The 16,112-nt window shown below is 61.7% G+C and overlaps 5 protein-coding genes across 5 annotated transcripts; 2 read left to right on the forward strand and 3 right to left on the reverse strand.

The window, feature by feature from the left end:
- Window positions 1-313: 313 nt before the first annotated feature.
- RHTO_00222 (haloacid dehalogenase-like hydrolase domain containing protein) lies at window positions 314-1,266 on the forward strand (the record flags this gene model as incomplete). Its single annotated transcript, XM_016413906.1, has 4 exons — window positions 314-695; window positions 757-882; window positions 943-1,135; window positions 1,197-1,266. 4 exons carry the CDS (start codon window positions 314-316, stop codon window positions 1,264-1,266), a joined length of 771 nt encoding a protein of 256 aa, XP_016276913.1.
- A 77-nt stretch (window positions 1,267-1,343) lies between these two features.
- Window positions 1,344-5,854, reverse strand: RHTO_00223 (PAB-dependent poly(A)-specific ribonuclease subunit 2; the record flags this gene model as incomplete). Its single annotated transcript, XM_016413907.1, has 17 exons — window positions 1,344-1,520; window positions 1,577-1,824; window positions 1,881-2,015; window positions 2,074-2,360; window positions 2,417-2,529; window positions 2,583-2,689; window positions 2,743-2,803; window positions 2,861-3,214; window positions 3,273-3,586; window positions 3,643-3,893; window positions 3,951-4,066; window positions 4,123-4,435; window positions 4,495-4,694; window positions 4,778-4,979; window positions 5,043-5,239; window positions 5,316-5,442; window positions 5,508-5,854. The coding sequence occupies 17 exons, from the start codon at window positions 5,852-5,854 to the stop codon at window positions 1,344-1,346; spliced, it is 3,549 nt and encodes a 1,182-aa protein (XP_016276914.1).
- Window positions 5,855-6,289: 435 nt separating this feature from the next.
- Window positions 6,290-10,373, forward strand: RHTO_00224 (serine-type endopeptidase; the record flags this gene model as incomplete). Its single annotated transcript, XM_016413908.1, has 7 exons — window positions 6,290-7,002; window positions 7,060-8,722; window positions 8,778-9,062; window positions 9,120-9,587; window positions 9,648-9,912; window positions 9,972-10,108; window positions 10,218-10,373. 7 exons carry the CDS (start codon window positions 6,290-6,292, stop codon window positions 10,371-10,373), a joined length of 3,687 nt encoding a protein of 1,228 aa, XP_016276915.1.
- A 350-nt stretch (window positions 10,374-10,723) lies between these two features.
- On the reverse strand, window positions 10,724-11,645 carry RHTO_00225 (glutathione peroxidase; the record flags this gene model as incomplete). The annotated part of the gene is made up of 6 exons (XM_016413909.1): window positions 10,724-10,813; window positions 10,872-10,907; window positions 10,967-11,187; window positions 11,271-11,290; window positions 11,353-11,414; window positions 11,577-11,645. 6 exons carry the CDS (start codon window positions 11,643-11,645, stop codon window positions 10,724-10,726), a joined length of 498 nt encoding a protein of 165 aa, XP_016276916.1.
- Window positions 11,646-12,285: 640 nt separating this feature from the next.
- On the reverse strand, window positions 12,286-15,661 carry RHTO_00226 (alpha,alpha-trehalase, glycoside hydrolase family 37 protein; the record flags this gene model as incomplete). The annotated part of the gene is made up of 16 exons (XM_016413910.1): window positions 12,286-12,447; window positions 12,505-12,601; window positions 12,671-12,737; window positions 12,795-12,808; window positions 12,979-13,002; window positions 13,061-13,162; window positions 13,220-14,035; window positions 14,092-14,216; window positions 14,277-14,285; window positions 14,350-14,359; window positions 14,422-14,681; window positions 14,739-14,945; window positions 15,002-15,076; window positions 15,131-15,225; window positions 15,282-15,369; window positions 15,437-15,661. 16 exons carry the CDS (start codon window positions 15,659-15,661, stop codon window positions 12,286-12,288), a joined length of 2,376 nt encoding a protein of 791 aa, XP_016276917.1.
- Window positions 15,662-16,112: the final 451 nt, after the last annotated feature.

Consider the following 16,112-nt stretch of genomic DNA (forward strand, 5'->3'; position numbering starts at 1 on the left):
GTAGCAACCTGACTCGCTATGAGCGGCAGAGAAGGCGTCGAGCTTGGTCGCTCTCCCATCGAAGCTACGCGACGTCCGCGCCGAAGCCGCTGCACGGCTTCCTCAGCTCCCCTCGTCCTCCTCCTCCTCTGTGTCGACCTGTCGCCTCGTGTGCTCAGGCTGACGCCGTAAGCAGGACGAACAACGCTCTCGGACGTCCATGTGCTCTCTCTGCTAACGGGACGCTCGCTGTATGCTACGTCAGCACGCGCCTCGTCCTTTCCGACACTCCTCTCGACTTTCGCTTCTTCCAGCAACCTCGACCTGCTGAGCCATGCCTGCTGTCGAGTTGACCGTCAAGGCCATCCTCTTCGACTCGGATGGCACCCTGATCGACTCAACTCCCGCAGTCAAACGCACGATTGCTCGCTGGTGTGCGGTTCAGCAAGTTGACCCGCGCGAGTTCGCCGCCGCACAGCATGGCACGCGCGCCAAGGACTTGCTCCGACGCTTTGCGACGACGCCGAAGAAAGGGAGCGAGATGAGCGAGGAGGAACTGGACGCCGCGGTCGAGGAGCTGGAAAAGAGTGTCGGCGAGACGGCAAGACAAATGAAGGCGCACGGCGAGGGAAGCGGGATTGTCGCCTTACCCGGAGTACTTGAGTTGCTCGCGAAGCTGCAGGGAGGAGGAGCGCAGTGGGGCATCGTGACATCTGGTGAGAAGCAATTCTCCTGGTCTCTTCCCGTTCATGTGGTGGGCTCACTCTTGCTTTCCAGCCACACGCATACACGCCGTACCCGCTCTCGAGATCGCTGGCATCCTCGCGCCGCCCGTGATGGTCACGGGAGAACAAGTATCGGCCGGAAAACCTTCGCCTGAGCCGTACTTGATCGGCATCGACCGTGAGTTCACCTTCGCTTCTCTCGCCTCCACGAGTTAGTAAACGACCCTTCCGATTACAGGGCTGCGGGACCTCCAGCCAGACCTGATGCCTCTCGATGTCCTCGTCGTCGAGGACGCTCCCGCCGGCTTCGAAAGCGCCTATTCCGCGGGCGCCCGCCTCCTCGCCGTCTGCACCGAGCCAGTCGAGGCTGCGGAAGTCCAAGAAGCTGCAAGCAAGGTCAACGGCGCGGTGGTCGTGAAGGACTTGACGGCGTGCGTTTTTCGTCGGCTTCTCCTCGATGTGACGGCGTGCTGACGCGACTTGCGTCAACAGCGTCTCCGTCCTTCAATGCAGCTCGGAAAGTATCACCCTGCGCGTCGAGCTGGCGGACATTGTGGTGTAGCGTGTAGATGGATTGCTAGACTCGATACAACACACCTTCTGACGTCCAACAGCTCTACTACGAAAGGTCCGAACAAACTAACCCATGAACCCTCGCGTCCCCCTCGGGGGCATCGGCATCGGCGCAGGGAAGACGCCTCGGACGAACATCGGTTGCGGCTGGACGGCGGGAGCAGGGAGCGGGCCGAGAGCGCCGAAGCCGGGAGAGTCGGTGCGAGGGAGCGAGGGAGGCGGCTCGACCGGCGCTTTGAAGTTCTGCGCAGACGAAGAGTCAGTTTCGTACGCAAGACAGCGTTGAGAGCGGGACGAACCGTCTGCTTCCCCTCGCGGTAGACCTCCTCGAGCGCCTCTTCCCAAGTACCTTCCGCCTCGAGTCGTTGATAGTGCTCGTAAAGCTGCAGTGCCGTTCGCGCATCCTCGATCGAGTCGTGCGTGTCCGCCTGGATATTCGAGTGCAAGACGGCGTAGGCGAGGAAGCGGAGCGAGAGCTTGCGCTGGCGGTGTGGGAGGTGGTAGATGTTGACGGTGTCGATGATCTGAGACGGAGGGATGTAGATGTCTGTGACGGGCGAGAGTGAGCGCCGTTGGGCGGAAGATGGACAGGCCAGAACGCACTGATAATTCGGAAGTCCTTGTTGAGTCCGTGCCCAATGAAGACACAGCCGAGGTCGACGAGCATGCGAAGCTTCTTGTACGCCACCTTGAGCGGGACGAGCGTATGCCGCGAGTGCACCGGGTCGAGGTCGCCAGCTGCACAAAGGCGCACTCGTCAGCGGATTCCCCGCGGCTCGCAGCGAGGATAGCGCACCTCGAATGCCGGAGAACTCGGTGAGGTAATCGACGATGGGCTCGCTGGTGTGGATGTGATCGTCGATGAAGGGGATGCCCGTCTCGGGACCCTCGCCTCGCAAGACCGACACTCGCGCCAACGTCATCCGTGATGGGCGAAGAACCTTCTTCGTGCCGTCCGAATGGAACTCCGCCTCTTCTTGCTGGAGCGAGACAAACTCGGCGTCGATAGCGACGAGTGTACCCTTGCGAGGCAGCTCGTCCAGGCGGAAAGGTTGGTGCTTGACGAGTGATCGGTCTCGGAACCTGCGAATTGATGTATCAGCGATGCTGGCGTCCGAAGACACGGCTGGCAAGCTCACTTGGAGATGGTGATATCCTCGCAGAGAATGGACGGGTCGCTGTGCAGCGGAAGCTTGGAGAAGTCGAGAAGCTGCGGCGCATCTCGTCGCTCGTAGAAGAGGACAGCCGGAATCTGACGTAGCAAAGCTTAGCTCGCAGGAAGCCAGGACGGTCAGTGGGGCGCACCTTCCACTTGCCCGGAAAGCTCAACGCCTCTTCCTCGCTGATGGGCCGCACGAGGAAATCGTTGAAGAGGTGCCAGGAAGAGCCGGGCTTCTCCTCCTCGCTCGCGACTGCGAGATTTCGACGTCAGCGCAAGACTCGGAACCGCAACGAGGCGACTCACCACGAGCAAGCGAGACGAGATGGGGTGCGTCGCCTTCTGCCTGAATCTGCACCACCATGGCCTGCAGTACTCTGTCGTCAGCTCGACCGCTCTTCGATGCCGATTCGTTCAGACGCACCCGTAGCTCATACTCGATCGCCTCAGCGCTCCCTGCGGCGGGCTTGTCCGATTCGACGACGACAGCCACACCCTCGCCCTTCGACAGCGTGAACCGACTCGGCAAGAACCGCTTACTGCCAGCGCTGCCGTCCCGCTTGTCCATCCAGAGCTCGAGCTCGTCGGCCGTTCGCACGCCAGCGTTGACGACGAAGACGGGCGGAAGCTGGGCCATGTCGGGGATGGCGCGGCGGACTCGGACGTGGGTGTTCTGGCGACAGGAGGAGCAGGGAAGGCGGGCGATGGTCTCGCGCATGATCGAGGAGGCGAGGATAGCGGAGAAGGTGTTGGGTGCGGGAGCCTCGTTTGACATGGCCTGAGAGCGAAGAGCGTGAGACGTGGAGGATTCTGCTCAGCAAGTCCGGCAGACTCACCTTGCGCGGGTAGACGAGGTCGATGACGTTCAGGCTCGTCTCGCGATCAGACTTGGCGAGGCAGTTCTGGCAGGTGCTGAGGCTGTGCGTTTCGACCTTGACGAGCTGTGCGAGCGGCGGTTTCCGCTGCGAATCCTCGGGCGCGTTTTTGAGGAGCGAAACCTGCTGCGAAGGCATCGACTTCGAAGAAGCTGGCAGGACAGACTCGGCCGTCAACTGCTCGAGGAGATAGCGGTTGAACGTCTGGATGAGGGTGGCGTAGGCGACAGACTTGGTGGCGTCGTTCTCGTGGTCGATCAAGCCGAGCGCGGCGACTGAAGACGGGAGCAGGTGTCAGCACGCGCCACGACGATCGACAAGTGTGACTCACTTTGCGGGTTCGAGCCAAACGCTCGCGAGAAATTGCTAGCCTGGCAGTTCATCCCCTTCGCGTCCTCGAGCATGCGGAACAGGAAGCCCGCCTCGCACAGCAGGCAGTTCTCCTTCGGGCACGCCTCAAAGGTATGGCTTTTCGCGAGTGTGCGGATCGGTCGGAGGTAGTGAAGGGCTTGGAGAAGACTGTTCGTGTAGGAGTTGGTGATGTGCGTCTCGAGGCCGGAGTAGGGCGTCTTATTGTAAAAGCTGTCCGCACACAAATAAGCACGAAATCATGAGGACAGGGGAGTAGCGGCAACGCACCCAAAGTCGAAGTCCTCGATACCAAATCGACTGTACTTGATCTCGACCTTGCGGTAGTACTTCGGCATCTCATCCTCCGCATTGTCCTCCTCTTGCGGCTCGTCTTCCGTTGCAGCCTGCATTCCAAGAGATAAGCTCAAATCAAAGACGCTCAAAAGGGGCTGAGACGCACCGAATCGCCATAGTCTCGTCTTCGCTTCGCATCCGCCCTCTCGCGCTCGCTCCTGAACATCGGCGCATCGACCCCCAGCCTTCCCGCAATCTTCGACCTCTGCCCCGTCCGGACCTGATTCCGCCGAGCCGCGCTCCGCAGATGCGGAGGGTAGGTCGCATAGCCGACGAAGTCCACCGTTTTGGCCGACTTGAGGATGTTCGAGTCGATCGGGACGCGGCGGTGCGAGGCGGCATAGGTCGAGGTCATGTGCTGAGGGAGGAGAGAGAGGAGGGGAGAAGTGTAGTAGGGCATGCCGATCGAGTTGAGCGGGCTGCGACGTGAAGTGACGTGAGCCGACATCTCTTACGCAAGGCTGGAAGCAGTGCGCACGTGTCGTCTCGCCAGTTGATGCGCTCGGGAGGTTCGACCGGGTCAGGCAGCTCGACTTCGCCCTCGTAGCGGCAGAATTTGGCATCGCCTTCCTCCGGTCTTGCCGCCCACAGGTGCACGTAGCCGTCCGCATCGCCGAACGCGAGCCCTTCGCCAGTCGGCGCGACGGCCATCGAGGTGAGCATCGACGGCGTGTCGACCTGTGCGGTGGCGGAGCGTTTCATCAGCGTGAAGTCGAGAACACATGACGCAAGGCTGAGGCTGTCGCTTCCGGCCATCTCACCTGGAAGACCGAGCTCTTTCCCACATCTTTCAAGTCGAGTATTTGTACACGGCCTTCCGAGCTCGCGACGATGACGTTGCCGGATAGTCGCGGGTGGAAGCGGACGAGCGCAGGGGGAGTCGGGAAGGGGATGGGCGTGAGAGGGCGGAGGTAGCGGGTGTCGTAGAGCTTGAGGTAAGGGTCGGGAAGAGGGAGGCCTTGTCTATGCAAAGGAGGCGGCATTAGCCTGCGGGCCTGCAAGAGATGGACGAGACGAAAGACCCACCGCATGGTGTACCCGATCGTGACGATGTAGTTGCCCTCGGTCTCAAGCTGGATGATGCCGCCCGTGTGCGCGAGAACCGTTTCTCCCGTTGTGATGTCGGGTGTTCGGGCATCGAGGACAGCGAGCGAGCCGGTGATTGTCGAGCCGATGAGTTGGGTCGAGCGACGAAGGTGGACAAAGGAGAGTGGCGAGGGTTGCTGCGAGTCAGGGAACCGGCATCAGCAGCGAGTCGATTCCGAAGCAAGGACCAGATGACGAGCGCTTCAAGCCTACCTTCCGAATGATGCTGCCCCTCGTGACGTTGACGACGAAGAGGTCACTGCCGGGACCGGTCGCAATGATCTCGGACGAGCGTGAAGGTGTGTAAGCGAAGGCCGTGAGCGGTACAGGCGGATCAGTCCTGCACGAGGAGGAGAGGGAAGTCGGTCAAATCGCTCGCAGTCGCAGAGAGGAACCGCAACGCACTCGACGCTCCACAGCGTCACGCCTCTTCGGTTCGCCAGCTTGACGCTCCCGCCGCCGCCTGTCCTGCCAGGCATGCTGCCCCCACCTCCAACGCTGAGGATGCCGGACTGGTCGATGCCCATCTCGCCTACCGCGCCCCAGTGACCGCGGTAGCTCGTGTACCTCCCTCCCAGCCCTGCATTCGGCGCGCAAAAGTGGCTCGCGATGGTTCCCGTCGGGCTGGCCGCGAAGAGGAGCGGCGAAAGTGGGTCGAATGCGAGAGCTGTCGGCGGCGTCGGGAGATACTGCGAGGGCAGCGGCTGCCACGCTGATGGTCCTGGAGAGCCTCCATAAGGCGTGTACGCCATCCTGCGCGCCGTCTACGCCCACCTCGTCGTCGAAAGCGAGTTGTCGGGAGAAGGCGAACGGCTGCACGCGTTTGCGCGGTTCTTGCGCGGGCAGGGTGGTTCTCTGAGGTCGCAGGGGCAGCTAGCGAACGCGCAAGCCCAGCCAGAAACTGTAGAAGCGGGTCGAGGGTTGACGTCGTCCTCTCCGAGTTGGTCTCCTTGCTCTTGCCGCGAACAGCTCGCTCACCGTCCGCTCACTCGCTCGAACGGACTCGCTCGACTTGCATTCGCACTAGTACGGCACTCAGTACACACGCCAGCGAAACAGGTGCGTCCAACGAGCGAGCGCTGATGCGGATCAGCTCGCCCGAGATGAGGAGAGCTGACGAACCCATCGCCACTCCCACACAGCACCATCTTGCAGGCCAGACACTCCATCGACGAGCTCGACTAGCAATGCTCCCAGCATCGATGCGGGCGCGCACCTCGCTCGCCTCGTCGCGCGCGAGCCGGACAGCCTTCGCTCGTCCTCCATCATCGTCTCTCCGCACGACCAGCACAACTCCCCGCCTGAACGCCCGCTCGCCCCTCGCATCGACGTCGCGAGTGACGCTCGACGTGCCGACATCGTCGCGCTCCCTCTCGACCTCGGCCAGGCTCGATCTCGCCTCTCCTCTCCGACCATCGCCGCCACTCTCCTTCCCCCGCGCTCCCCGGCTCAGCCTTCGAGAACAGCAGAACGGCGAAAACGACGAGTTTGACGGCGACGAGGGTCGCGAAGGCGGAGAGGGCGAGGGCGAGGAGAAAGTCCCGGTGCGGAGACCGGGCGTTCCGCAGACGGAGCAGCCGCGGAGCGGCTTGCGCAACCCTGGCTCTGCTGGCACGTCAGCGGGCACGCGGGGATCTAGTGGTGCGGCCGAAGGCGGAGCGGCGGGCGGTCGGTCGAGCGACGGCGAGGGCAACTCGTCTGTCGTCAAGAGCTCCGTCCCGAACGTCTATCCTCAGGTTATGGCGCTTCCAATCACTCGCCGACCACTCTTCCCTGGCTTCTACAAGGCTGTCGTCGTCCGCGATCCCGAAGTCATCAAGGCCATCAAGGAGTCGATCAGCCGCGGTCAGCCGTACCTCGGCGCTTTCCTCCTCAAAGACGAGAACGCCGACAGTGACGTGTGCGTCTGTGACCTAGTCTCCCTTGCCTACTGCAGCTAACACGCTACTTCGCTCAGCATCACCGACCCGAATTCTGTCCACCCCGTCGGAGTCTTCTGCCAAATCACCTCGACCTTCCCCGCCAACCCTACCCGTCCTCCCAACCCCAACTCCGACGATAAGCCCGAAGAACCGGGTCTCACCGCCGTCCTCTTCCCTCATCGCCGCATCCGGATCGACGAGCTCCTCCCCGTCGGCACGCCCAACAAGGGTCGCAAGTCGACTGAGACTGAGATGCATCACCCTGAGCCGCACAGTGTCGTCGACGAGCACCGACCGCACATTGATGGCCCGCAACGACCGGAGGAGCCAGCGTTTGTCGGCGATGCGCAATTGACGCCGGAGAGCGCGTCCGAGTCGAAGCAGGAGCCGGGGCCAGAGCAGTCGCCGGCGCCTATCGACCAGGATGCGAGCACCGAGGCGAAGAGACCGGACGAGCCTGAGTTCGTCGAGGGCAAGGAGCGCGCGGATGTTGTTGTCGACGACGAGGGTCGTGTTGTGCGCGAGGGCAAGGGTGAGGGTGAAGCGGAGGGCGAAGGCGAGGCGAAGGAGGCGGCCGAGACGAGCGATCACCAGTCCTTCCAGACGGCGTACCTTCACAACTACGGCGTCTCGATCGCCAACGTCTCGAACCTCGAGATGGAACCGTACGATGCCAAGTCGCAGGTCGTTCGCGCCATCTCGGGCGAGATCGTCTCCGTCTTCAAGGAGATTGCCTCGCTCAACCCGCTCTTCCGCGACCAAATCGCCAACTTCTCGATGTCATTGACGGCGGGCAACATCTTCGAAGAGCCGGAGAAGCTCGCCGACTTTGCGGCGGCGGTCTCGGCGGGCGAGGTCAACGAGCTCCAGGATGTCCTCGAGTCGATGGTACTCGAGGACCGGCTGCAGAAGGGTCTCCTCGTCATCAAGAAGGAGCTCATGAACGCCCAGCTCCAGAACAAGATTTCGAAGGACGTCGAGAGCAAGATCGCCAAGCGGCAGCGCGAATACATCCTCCAGGAGCAGCTCAAGGGGATCAAGAAGGAGCTCGGGTTGGAAAGCGACGGCAAGGACAAGCTCGTCGAGAAGTTCAAGGAGAAGGCCAAATCGCTCCTCATGCCCGAGGCGGTTCAGAAGGTCTTCGACGAGGAGCTCAACAAGCTTGGCACCCTCGAGCCGGCGGCGAGCGAGTTCAACGTCACGCGCAACTATCTCGACTGGCTCACGTCGATTCCTTGGGGCCACCACACGAAGGAGAACTTTGATCTGACCCACGCCGTCAAGGTGCTCGACGAGGACCACTACGGGTTGAAGGACGTCAAAGACCGCATCCTCGAGTTCCTCGCCGTCGGCAAGCTGCGCGGCACCGTCGAGGGCAAGATCCTCTGCTTCGTCGGCCCGCCTGGAGTCGGCAAGACCTCGATCGGCAAGTCTATCGCCCGCGCGCTCGACCGCCAGTTCTTCCGTTTCTCGGTTGGTGGTCTTTCCGATGTCGCCGAGATCAAGGGTCACCGCCGGACGTACGTTGGTGCGATGCCGGGCAAGATCATTCAGGCGCTCAAGAAGGTGCAGACGGAGAACCCGCTCGTGCTCATCGACGAGGTTGACAAGATTGGACGGGGCCACAACGGCGACCCTTCGAGCGCCCTCCTCGAGATGCTCGACCCCGAGCAAAACGCGCAGTTCCTTGACCACTACGTGAGTGCGCTCGTACGCTGTCTCCTTTCTGCTCGCTAAATCGTCTTTTACCCAGCTCGACGTCCCTGTCGACCTCTCCCGCGTCCTCTTCGTCTGCACCGCCAACACGCTTGACACAATCCCCGCTCCTCTGCTCGACCGCATGGAGGTCCTCGAGGTCTCGGGCTACATTACGGAGGAGAAGGCTGCGATCGCAAGCAAATACCTCGCCCCCGCCGCCAAGGAGGGCGCCGGCTTGAAGAATGCCGATGTCGAGCTGCAAGACGACGCTGTCGCCGCTCTCATCCGGTACTACTGTCGCGAGTCGGGCGTGCGACGACTGAAGCAGCAGATCGAGAAGGTACGTCCGCATGCGAATCTCCCGCCGCGACTCGTGCTAACGGGCTATCCCATGCAGGTCTTCCGCAAGGCCGCTCTCAAGATCGTGCAGGACATCGGCGAACCCGCATTGCCCGAATCGGCCGCCAAGACTGTTCAGCCCGAAGCTGCCGCGACGAAGGAGGCGGATGTCCAGTCGGAAGAGCCTGCGTCGACCGACTCGACTCCCTCCGCCCCTGCCGACAAGTCCGTCGAGAAGCAGGACGGCGACGCGACTCCCGCGTCGACTGCCTCGCCCTCATCCGCTGCGACGCCCGACTCGTCTGTCACTGCTGAGGAGCGGAAGACCACGACGAGCGTCCGCCAGCCTCTCGAAGTCCCGTCCGACGTCCACGTCCGCATCTCGGCAGAGAACCTCCTGGATTACGTTGGCCCGCCTCTGTACCAGAAGGACCGACTGTACACGAAGATCTCGCCTGTCGGTGTCAGCACCGGTTTGGGTTACCTCGGAAACGGGTCGGGTGCAGTCATGCCCATCGAGGTCACGGTGCGTCTCGCTCGCTTGCGAGGCTTGTACCGGATGAGTTAACGCATCCTCCTCGCGCAGTCCATGCCTGGCCAGGGCATCCAGCTCACCGGAAAGCTTGGCGAGGTCATCAAGGAGTCGGCGCAGATCGCTCTCGCCTTCCTTCGAGCACACGCGTACGACCTTGGCTTGACCTCCGACCCCGACAAGGACCTCCTTGAGAAGCGCGCCATTCACCTGCACATGCCTGAAGGCGCGATCGGCAAGGAGGGACCGTCCGCCGGTATCGCCATCCTCACCGCCTTTGTCTCACTCTTCTCAAAGCGTGGCGTCTCCTCCGAGCTCGGTGAGTTGTCCAAACCCCTTGGCCCCGTCTGAGCGAGTGCTAACCCTGTTCTCGTGCAGCCATGACTGGTGAGGTTACGCTGGCAGGACAGGTGCTTCCGGTCGGCGGTCTGAAGGAGAAGACGCTTGCCGCTCATCGCGCGGGCATCCGCAAGCTCATCCTGCCCCTGGGCTGCAAGGCGGACATTGAGCACAACGTGCGTATCACTTCCATCTTTCGCCTCGCGTCCTCCTGCACGAGTCGTCCCCGCGGATGATGCGCTCTCAGCGTCTCGACCTGTCTGACACTTCTTTACTGTTCTACAGGTCCCCGATTCCGTAAAGGAAGGCATCGACATCGTCTACGCCGAGAACGTCGCCGAAGTCCTGCGCGAAGCTTTCGCCGGCTCGCCCATCGCCGACAAGATCAACTCTGGCGCGTTGAACGACATCCTCATCCCACGGGAGGAGGCGAAGCGATGAGTTCTGAGGCGGAAAATAGACGAAATGAGAAAGAAACGCCGTGTTCGTGACTGTTTGTACGCCTAGATTCCACCCACTCCATATTCTGCCCGCAAACGTTGTAGCTGCATCCTGCTCGTTCACTCAAACGCCAGTCGTGCAAGAGAGCGGTGAGATGAGAGCGAAGCGAAACCGCTCGCTTCGACAAGGGAACGAGAGACTGGACAACGCGCCACGCTCTCTCCCATTTCGCAGATGGCTTCGGGCACTCAAGGGTAGTATTAACAGTTCAGGATATCGTAGACAGGAATGCGGAAAGTGCAGAGAGAGCACGAGCGAGCCACCTCCGTTTCCGAGCGACTTGCGGCGCCTTAGACCGACTCTGCAAGCGCCTTCTCGATGTCGGCAGCAATGGCGTCGGGCTTGGTGATCGGTGCGTAGCGGTGGATGACGTTGCCGCGCTGGGAGAGGCGGAAAGGGTCAGTGGGAGCGAACGGAGAAGGGCGAGAGGCGGGGCACCTTGTCGACGAGGAACTTGGTGAAGTTCCATGCAATCTGCGGCGAAGAGAGTTTGTCAACGAAGCTAAGAAGGGAAGAGCAACGCTGCGACTCACCCGCTCGCCGAGGATACCTTTGGCCTTCGGCTTGAGGTACTGGAAGACCGGGTGTGCATTCGAGCCGTTCACGTCGCCCTTCTTGAGGAGCGGGAAAGTGACGCCGTGGTTGCGCTGGCAGACTGAGCCGGTGGTCTCGTCGTCTTCGGGGTTCTGGTGGCCGAACTGGTCGGAGGGGAACCCGAGGACGACGAGGCCTTGGCCCTTGTACTTCTTATTGACTGCGAGGGTAAGACGAAGAGGCGTCAGTGGGGCTGAGGCAAGCTTGGGCAATGCAGAAAGAGAGTTGGGAAGGTGGACTCACGCTCTTCAAGGCCAGTGAATCTTCATGGGGGGAAAAAGTCAGCGACTGCCTCGAACGTTCGAAAGCGATTGCGACAGCTTACTGCGGAGTGAACCCGCACTTCGTTGCTGTGTTGACAACGAGGACAACCTTGCCCTTGAAGTCCTGCAGGAGGGAACAGCGGGAGTAAGGAGGAACGAAGGAAAGTCAGCGATCGGGCGCTCTGAGCACGGGCTCCGTCCTAACCCCATCGAACTGCCTACGGTACAAGGGCCGGGAGTACACCACGAGACCGCAAACGCACGGTGCGAACAGGAGGGAACGCACGTCGAACCTGATCTTGTCGCCCGACGGCTTCTCCGCCTCGAGCTCGTAGAAGGATGCGACGCTGGCCATTCCTGTGTCGTAGAATATCGTCCGACTCGTCAGCAAGCAGTGGCAAGCGGTACAGAGCTCTGGTGAAGTAGCCGGCACCGCCCCTCCTCCTCGAACGAGCGCCGTCCTGCCTGTCCAAGCAAGCGAGCGGAGTCCGGCGATGTCCAAGCGGTTCCAATACCCTCCTCCGACTCTCCCATAACCCTTTGCAACTTCCGTATGCTGTGTTCGCCGTCCCATCCCTCCCCGACCGCTGCTTCGCTGATGAAGACCGAACAAGCGCGCCAACAGCCCAGCTCACTGATCGGAGTCGTGTGCAAGTGTGGGTGAGTCTGTGAGTGTGCAGCGAGTGCAAATTGAGCAGGCAAGCGGAGAGCGAGAGGTCGAACGACGAGCATGCGAACGGGCGCAAGTTCGGAAGCGGCCAAGTCGCCGAGGATCGCCTTCGCTCGGACAGCGGCGCACGACAATTTCTCATCAGCGACGACGGCGAGCGACGGAGCAGCGGGCGCACTCAGCGTGAGATGGCGCACCCAGAGGCGGAGCGGAAGAAGCGAGAAAGAGAGACGGAGCAGACGATCTCGCTCGCGGGCGAGAGGTAGGGCGGAAGATGCTTTCTACAGTTGCAAAGGATGCTGAAAAAGGGCGTAAAGACGACGCCTCATTGCTGGTGGAAAGGGCGTCCCGCGCGGAAGAAGACGTCGGGAGGGGTGAGGGCGCCGAGCGCGCGACGCTGGAGCTGCGTGATGAAGGTGAGGCCGACCTGGTACGAGGCGTTCGTCCAGCCGAAGCCTTCGCGCGGGATCAGGTGGAAGTCGGTGCCCTGCGGAAACGGTTCGAATGAGTCGTGAGTAAAGGAGTGTCGAAATCGTCTACGCACCTGGTTGCCGTATTCCGCATCGATGTTGGCGTTTCCTGCCACCGCATCGAGCTTCTCCGGGATACAGCCTCCGGCCTCGACGAACCCGACGGTGATCCTGCACGAGACGAATAGGCAGCGGTCAGCGGGGTGAGGAGAGGACACTGCCGTTCGAACAAGGACTGACATGTGCAGCCACCGGTACGCCAACCGTTGGGCCTCGTGCGTGTAGCCGTACTTCGAGCAGCCGACCCCTGCAGACGCTGAAAAGTCAGCGGATGCACGGTGGTTCGGAAGGCGACGCTGCTCACAGGCCATGATTTGGCTGCGAGACGACGCGACCGGCAAATTCGAGGAGCGGACGAGCGGCAGGAAGTGTGCGAGCGGTAGCAAGAGCGCAAGAGGGACAAGGAGGCGCGGGTGAGCGGTGAAGAGAGGAGCGTGGTTAGGAAGGTCAGCGACAAGGACGTCCTCTTCGAAGCGAGCCGCACGCACTGGGGAGACCACGCCGCAGGGTAGCTGTGCGAACCAAACGTCAGCACCATTGAGCGTTCGGCAGGGGGCGCGCGGCACTCACTCCCACTGACGGTTCGGCCTCTGCAGAGAGATGCGACCGCGCGAACTCTCCGTTCCGGAGACGAGACCGCCGGCAACCTCGAACTTGATCAACGAGTAACGCCTGCGAGTACGACCGAAGTCAGCAAGACTAGAGACGGGAGGCCGCACGCGTACGCACATTATCTTCTCCGCCTGTTGCTCGCTCGCCATTCCTGCCCACATCGGCCAAAACGTCGTGACCGACTCATACAGCGACTGCTTCTTCTTCTTGCAGTCGTAGTCGGTGTAGAGCCCGCGACCCTCGTGCCAGAGGTAGTGGTCCGCAAGGTCCTTCCTCCGCGCGGCGCGCGCGAACCATTCCGCCGAGGTCTGCTTCGAGGCGGTCGATGAGCGAGGCTGAGAGAGGTCTGGCAGGTTCGGATTCGTGGGCTTGTAGGGGACTTCTGTGCCGAAGGGGAAGGGCGTGAGGGTGAACTCGTGGTCGAGCTCGAGCGAGTCGTTAAAGTGTTCCCGGATGCTCGTGGCGATGTCGATCTCGATCTTGTACAGGAGCGAGCAGAGGTCGATGGTGCCGAGGTCCGCGCACCGCTTCTCGAAACGGTAGGTCGTGTCGTGGCCAGACTCGCGGACGCCTCGGTCGTGAAGGAAGTACTCGTCGAGCTTCTCGTTCTTGACCTCGCCCGAGTTGTACATCTCGGTGTACTCGTTGACGCTGACGCCAAGCTCCTCAGCGTACGGCTGGAGGACGGCAGTAAAGTGCGATGCCTCGGTTTCGGGAGGGATGCCGAGTCCGTCGGGGCGGTAGCGCGAGAGGCCCGTGACGGGGTCGAGGCGGCGCTCCTCCTGCCACACGATGTGGTACTCCTCGATGGCACCCTGGATCGCGCGCTTGAGCCACGCCTTGTTCTCCTCGGGCGTCTCCGGGTCGAGCTGGGCAAAGACTTGGAGGGCGAGGTCGGTGAGGAACGGCGGCTGGCTCCTCATGAGGTAGTAGCTGCGGGCGGGCGTGCGTCAGTTCTCACTGAGGCTGAGTCGGACGATAAGACGCACCTGCGGTTGCCGTTGAGGATCTTCCGGTAGTGCCTGATCTCGAAGAGGAAGTGCTCGACGATGCCCTTGGCGAGCTCGACGTGGCCGTCTGCGAGAAGGCCGAGCGAGATGAAGTACGAGTCCCACTGCGGGCGAGAGGTGGGTCAGTTCGGACGCGAGAGCAGGACGGAAGCGAATGGGCAAACGTTGTAGAGCTGTGTCAGGCGTCAGTGGAACAGATCATCAGCTCGGTCGAGATCCACTCAGAGCAGGACGTACCTCGTTGAACCTGCGTGTGAAGTGCTTGTCAGTTGACCGTCACCAACGACTCGAGACGGAACGGCAACGCACCTCGCTCCGGGCACGACAAACGGAATGCCCTGGTAATCCGGATCCTGTCCCTCGCCCCTCGACACCTCCTTCATCGCAAGCGCCAGGATTCCCGGCTTGTCGTTCTGGTCCTTGACCCACTTTGCGTCAAAGTTAGTCGGGACGGTGTCGACGATCAGGCCGAGGTGAGGTTTGGCGGCGGCGATGCGCTCGTAGTACTTGCGCATGCCGGGCTCGGCTTCGGGGACATAGATGCGGGGAGCGCGATTCGAGCCGCGGTTCTGCGCGGACGAAAGAACATGAGTGCCCGACTTCTCTAAGCCAGACTCGCTACGCACCTTTGGGTCCGCACAGATCTTCTCGAGCCCATCACCGTCGATACGGCGGGTCAAGTTGCTCCAGAACGAGTTGCGGATCATGCGAGTCAAGCGCGAGACGGGGTTCTCGTTCAGGCGCGCCTCGTCAAGGACAATCTGCTTCTGGCCGTGGTCGCGCGCGAGAGCGAGTTCTTGCAAAAGGTTCGAGAGCATGTAGGTGCCGCGGATCTGTGCAAAGAGCCGGTCAGGTGGGCGTGGAGCTTGGAGGAAGATGGGGAACTCACGTCGACCGAGTTGAAGCCGTTGCTGCTGACGGTGCCAAGCGAGAAGACCTTTGGACCCTTGTCTGCGGCGTGTATCTGCGGGTTGAGCGAGTCAGCTAGCCTCTACCAGAAGAGGGAGGAGCGACAGACCTGGAAGTTCGCATCCGTATCCTCCTGTTCCAGTACGAGCTTCATCGTCTCCTCGACGTCGACCAAGAACTTGCGAGACTTGAAGGAGTGCTCGTCTGCAAGAAGCGGAGTCAGCTGAAAACCGAGCGGACGAACGATGCGGAATGCTGACCGTGCGACATCCGCCTGCTCCTCGTCCCGACGCCCTGCTCCGGGCCATACGTGTTCCTCTGCCTCAGAATCGTCTGTGGTCCCTCGCTCTGCGCCCGGGACGAACGTAAGCAAAGTCTGCTTGAAGATGGCGAGCGAGCGGAACGCGAAACGTACGGCACTGAGCGTCCTCGTCTTGTGTCGCCTCTGCGGCCTGCTGTAAAGCACGCTAGCGTCTTCTTGACTCGACGCGTACTTCCAGTTGGGCTCGTCGACGTCGCTCTCGGACTGGCTGAAGATGGCAGAGCCCGACGGGACTGTCGCGCCGGTGCGGTTCTCTTCGGGAATCTTGACAGAGATGGGATGGAAGTCTTGCGAGCGTGGCGAGAGTGGCGAGGTCATGGCTCTGTCGCAGGCCTCGGGAATGCTGGATGGGGAGGGGAGGCTGTTCGCGAGGGAGCGATATCAACGTCAGTCGAGTCCCCTCGTCTCCCGAGTCCTGCCAGGGTGTTCCGCCGCGCTTGATCGATGGTTCCCTTGTCTAGCAACAGCCCGAGTGTCCCCTCGCGTCCCCAAATCTGTCCGCCGTCCTGGATTGCCGCGCGGAACAGGACGAGGCGTCGACCGAAGAAGGTGGGGTTTGCACGCGACGAGGGCGGGCCGTTCAAAGACTGGCGTACTCACAGTCGAGCTGTGCGTGTGGCTGTGTAGTCGATAGAGACCGTTGAGCGGTGTGCAGAGTAGTGAGCGTGCGTGTCGTCAAGGAGGTCCTCGTCGAAAATGCGGAGGCCAGCTTCCCCCTCTCTTGCGCCTGTCCTTCTCTTGCGATACCTTTGGAGCCAAATCAGTAGCA

This window comes from Rhodotorula toruloides, assembly GCF_000320785.1.
Source record: "Rhodotorula toruloides NP11 unplaced genomic scaffold Scaffold1, whole genome shotgun sequence".
NCBI lineage: Eukaryota > Fungi > Basidiomycota > Microbotryomycetes > Sporidiobolales > Sporidiobolaceae > Rhodotorula > Rhodotorula toruloides.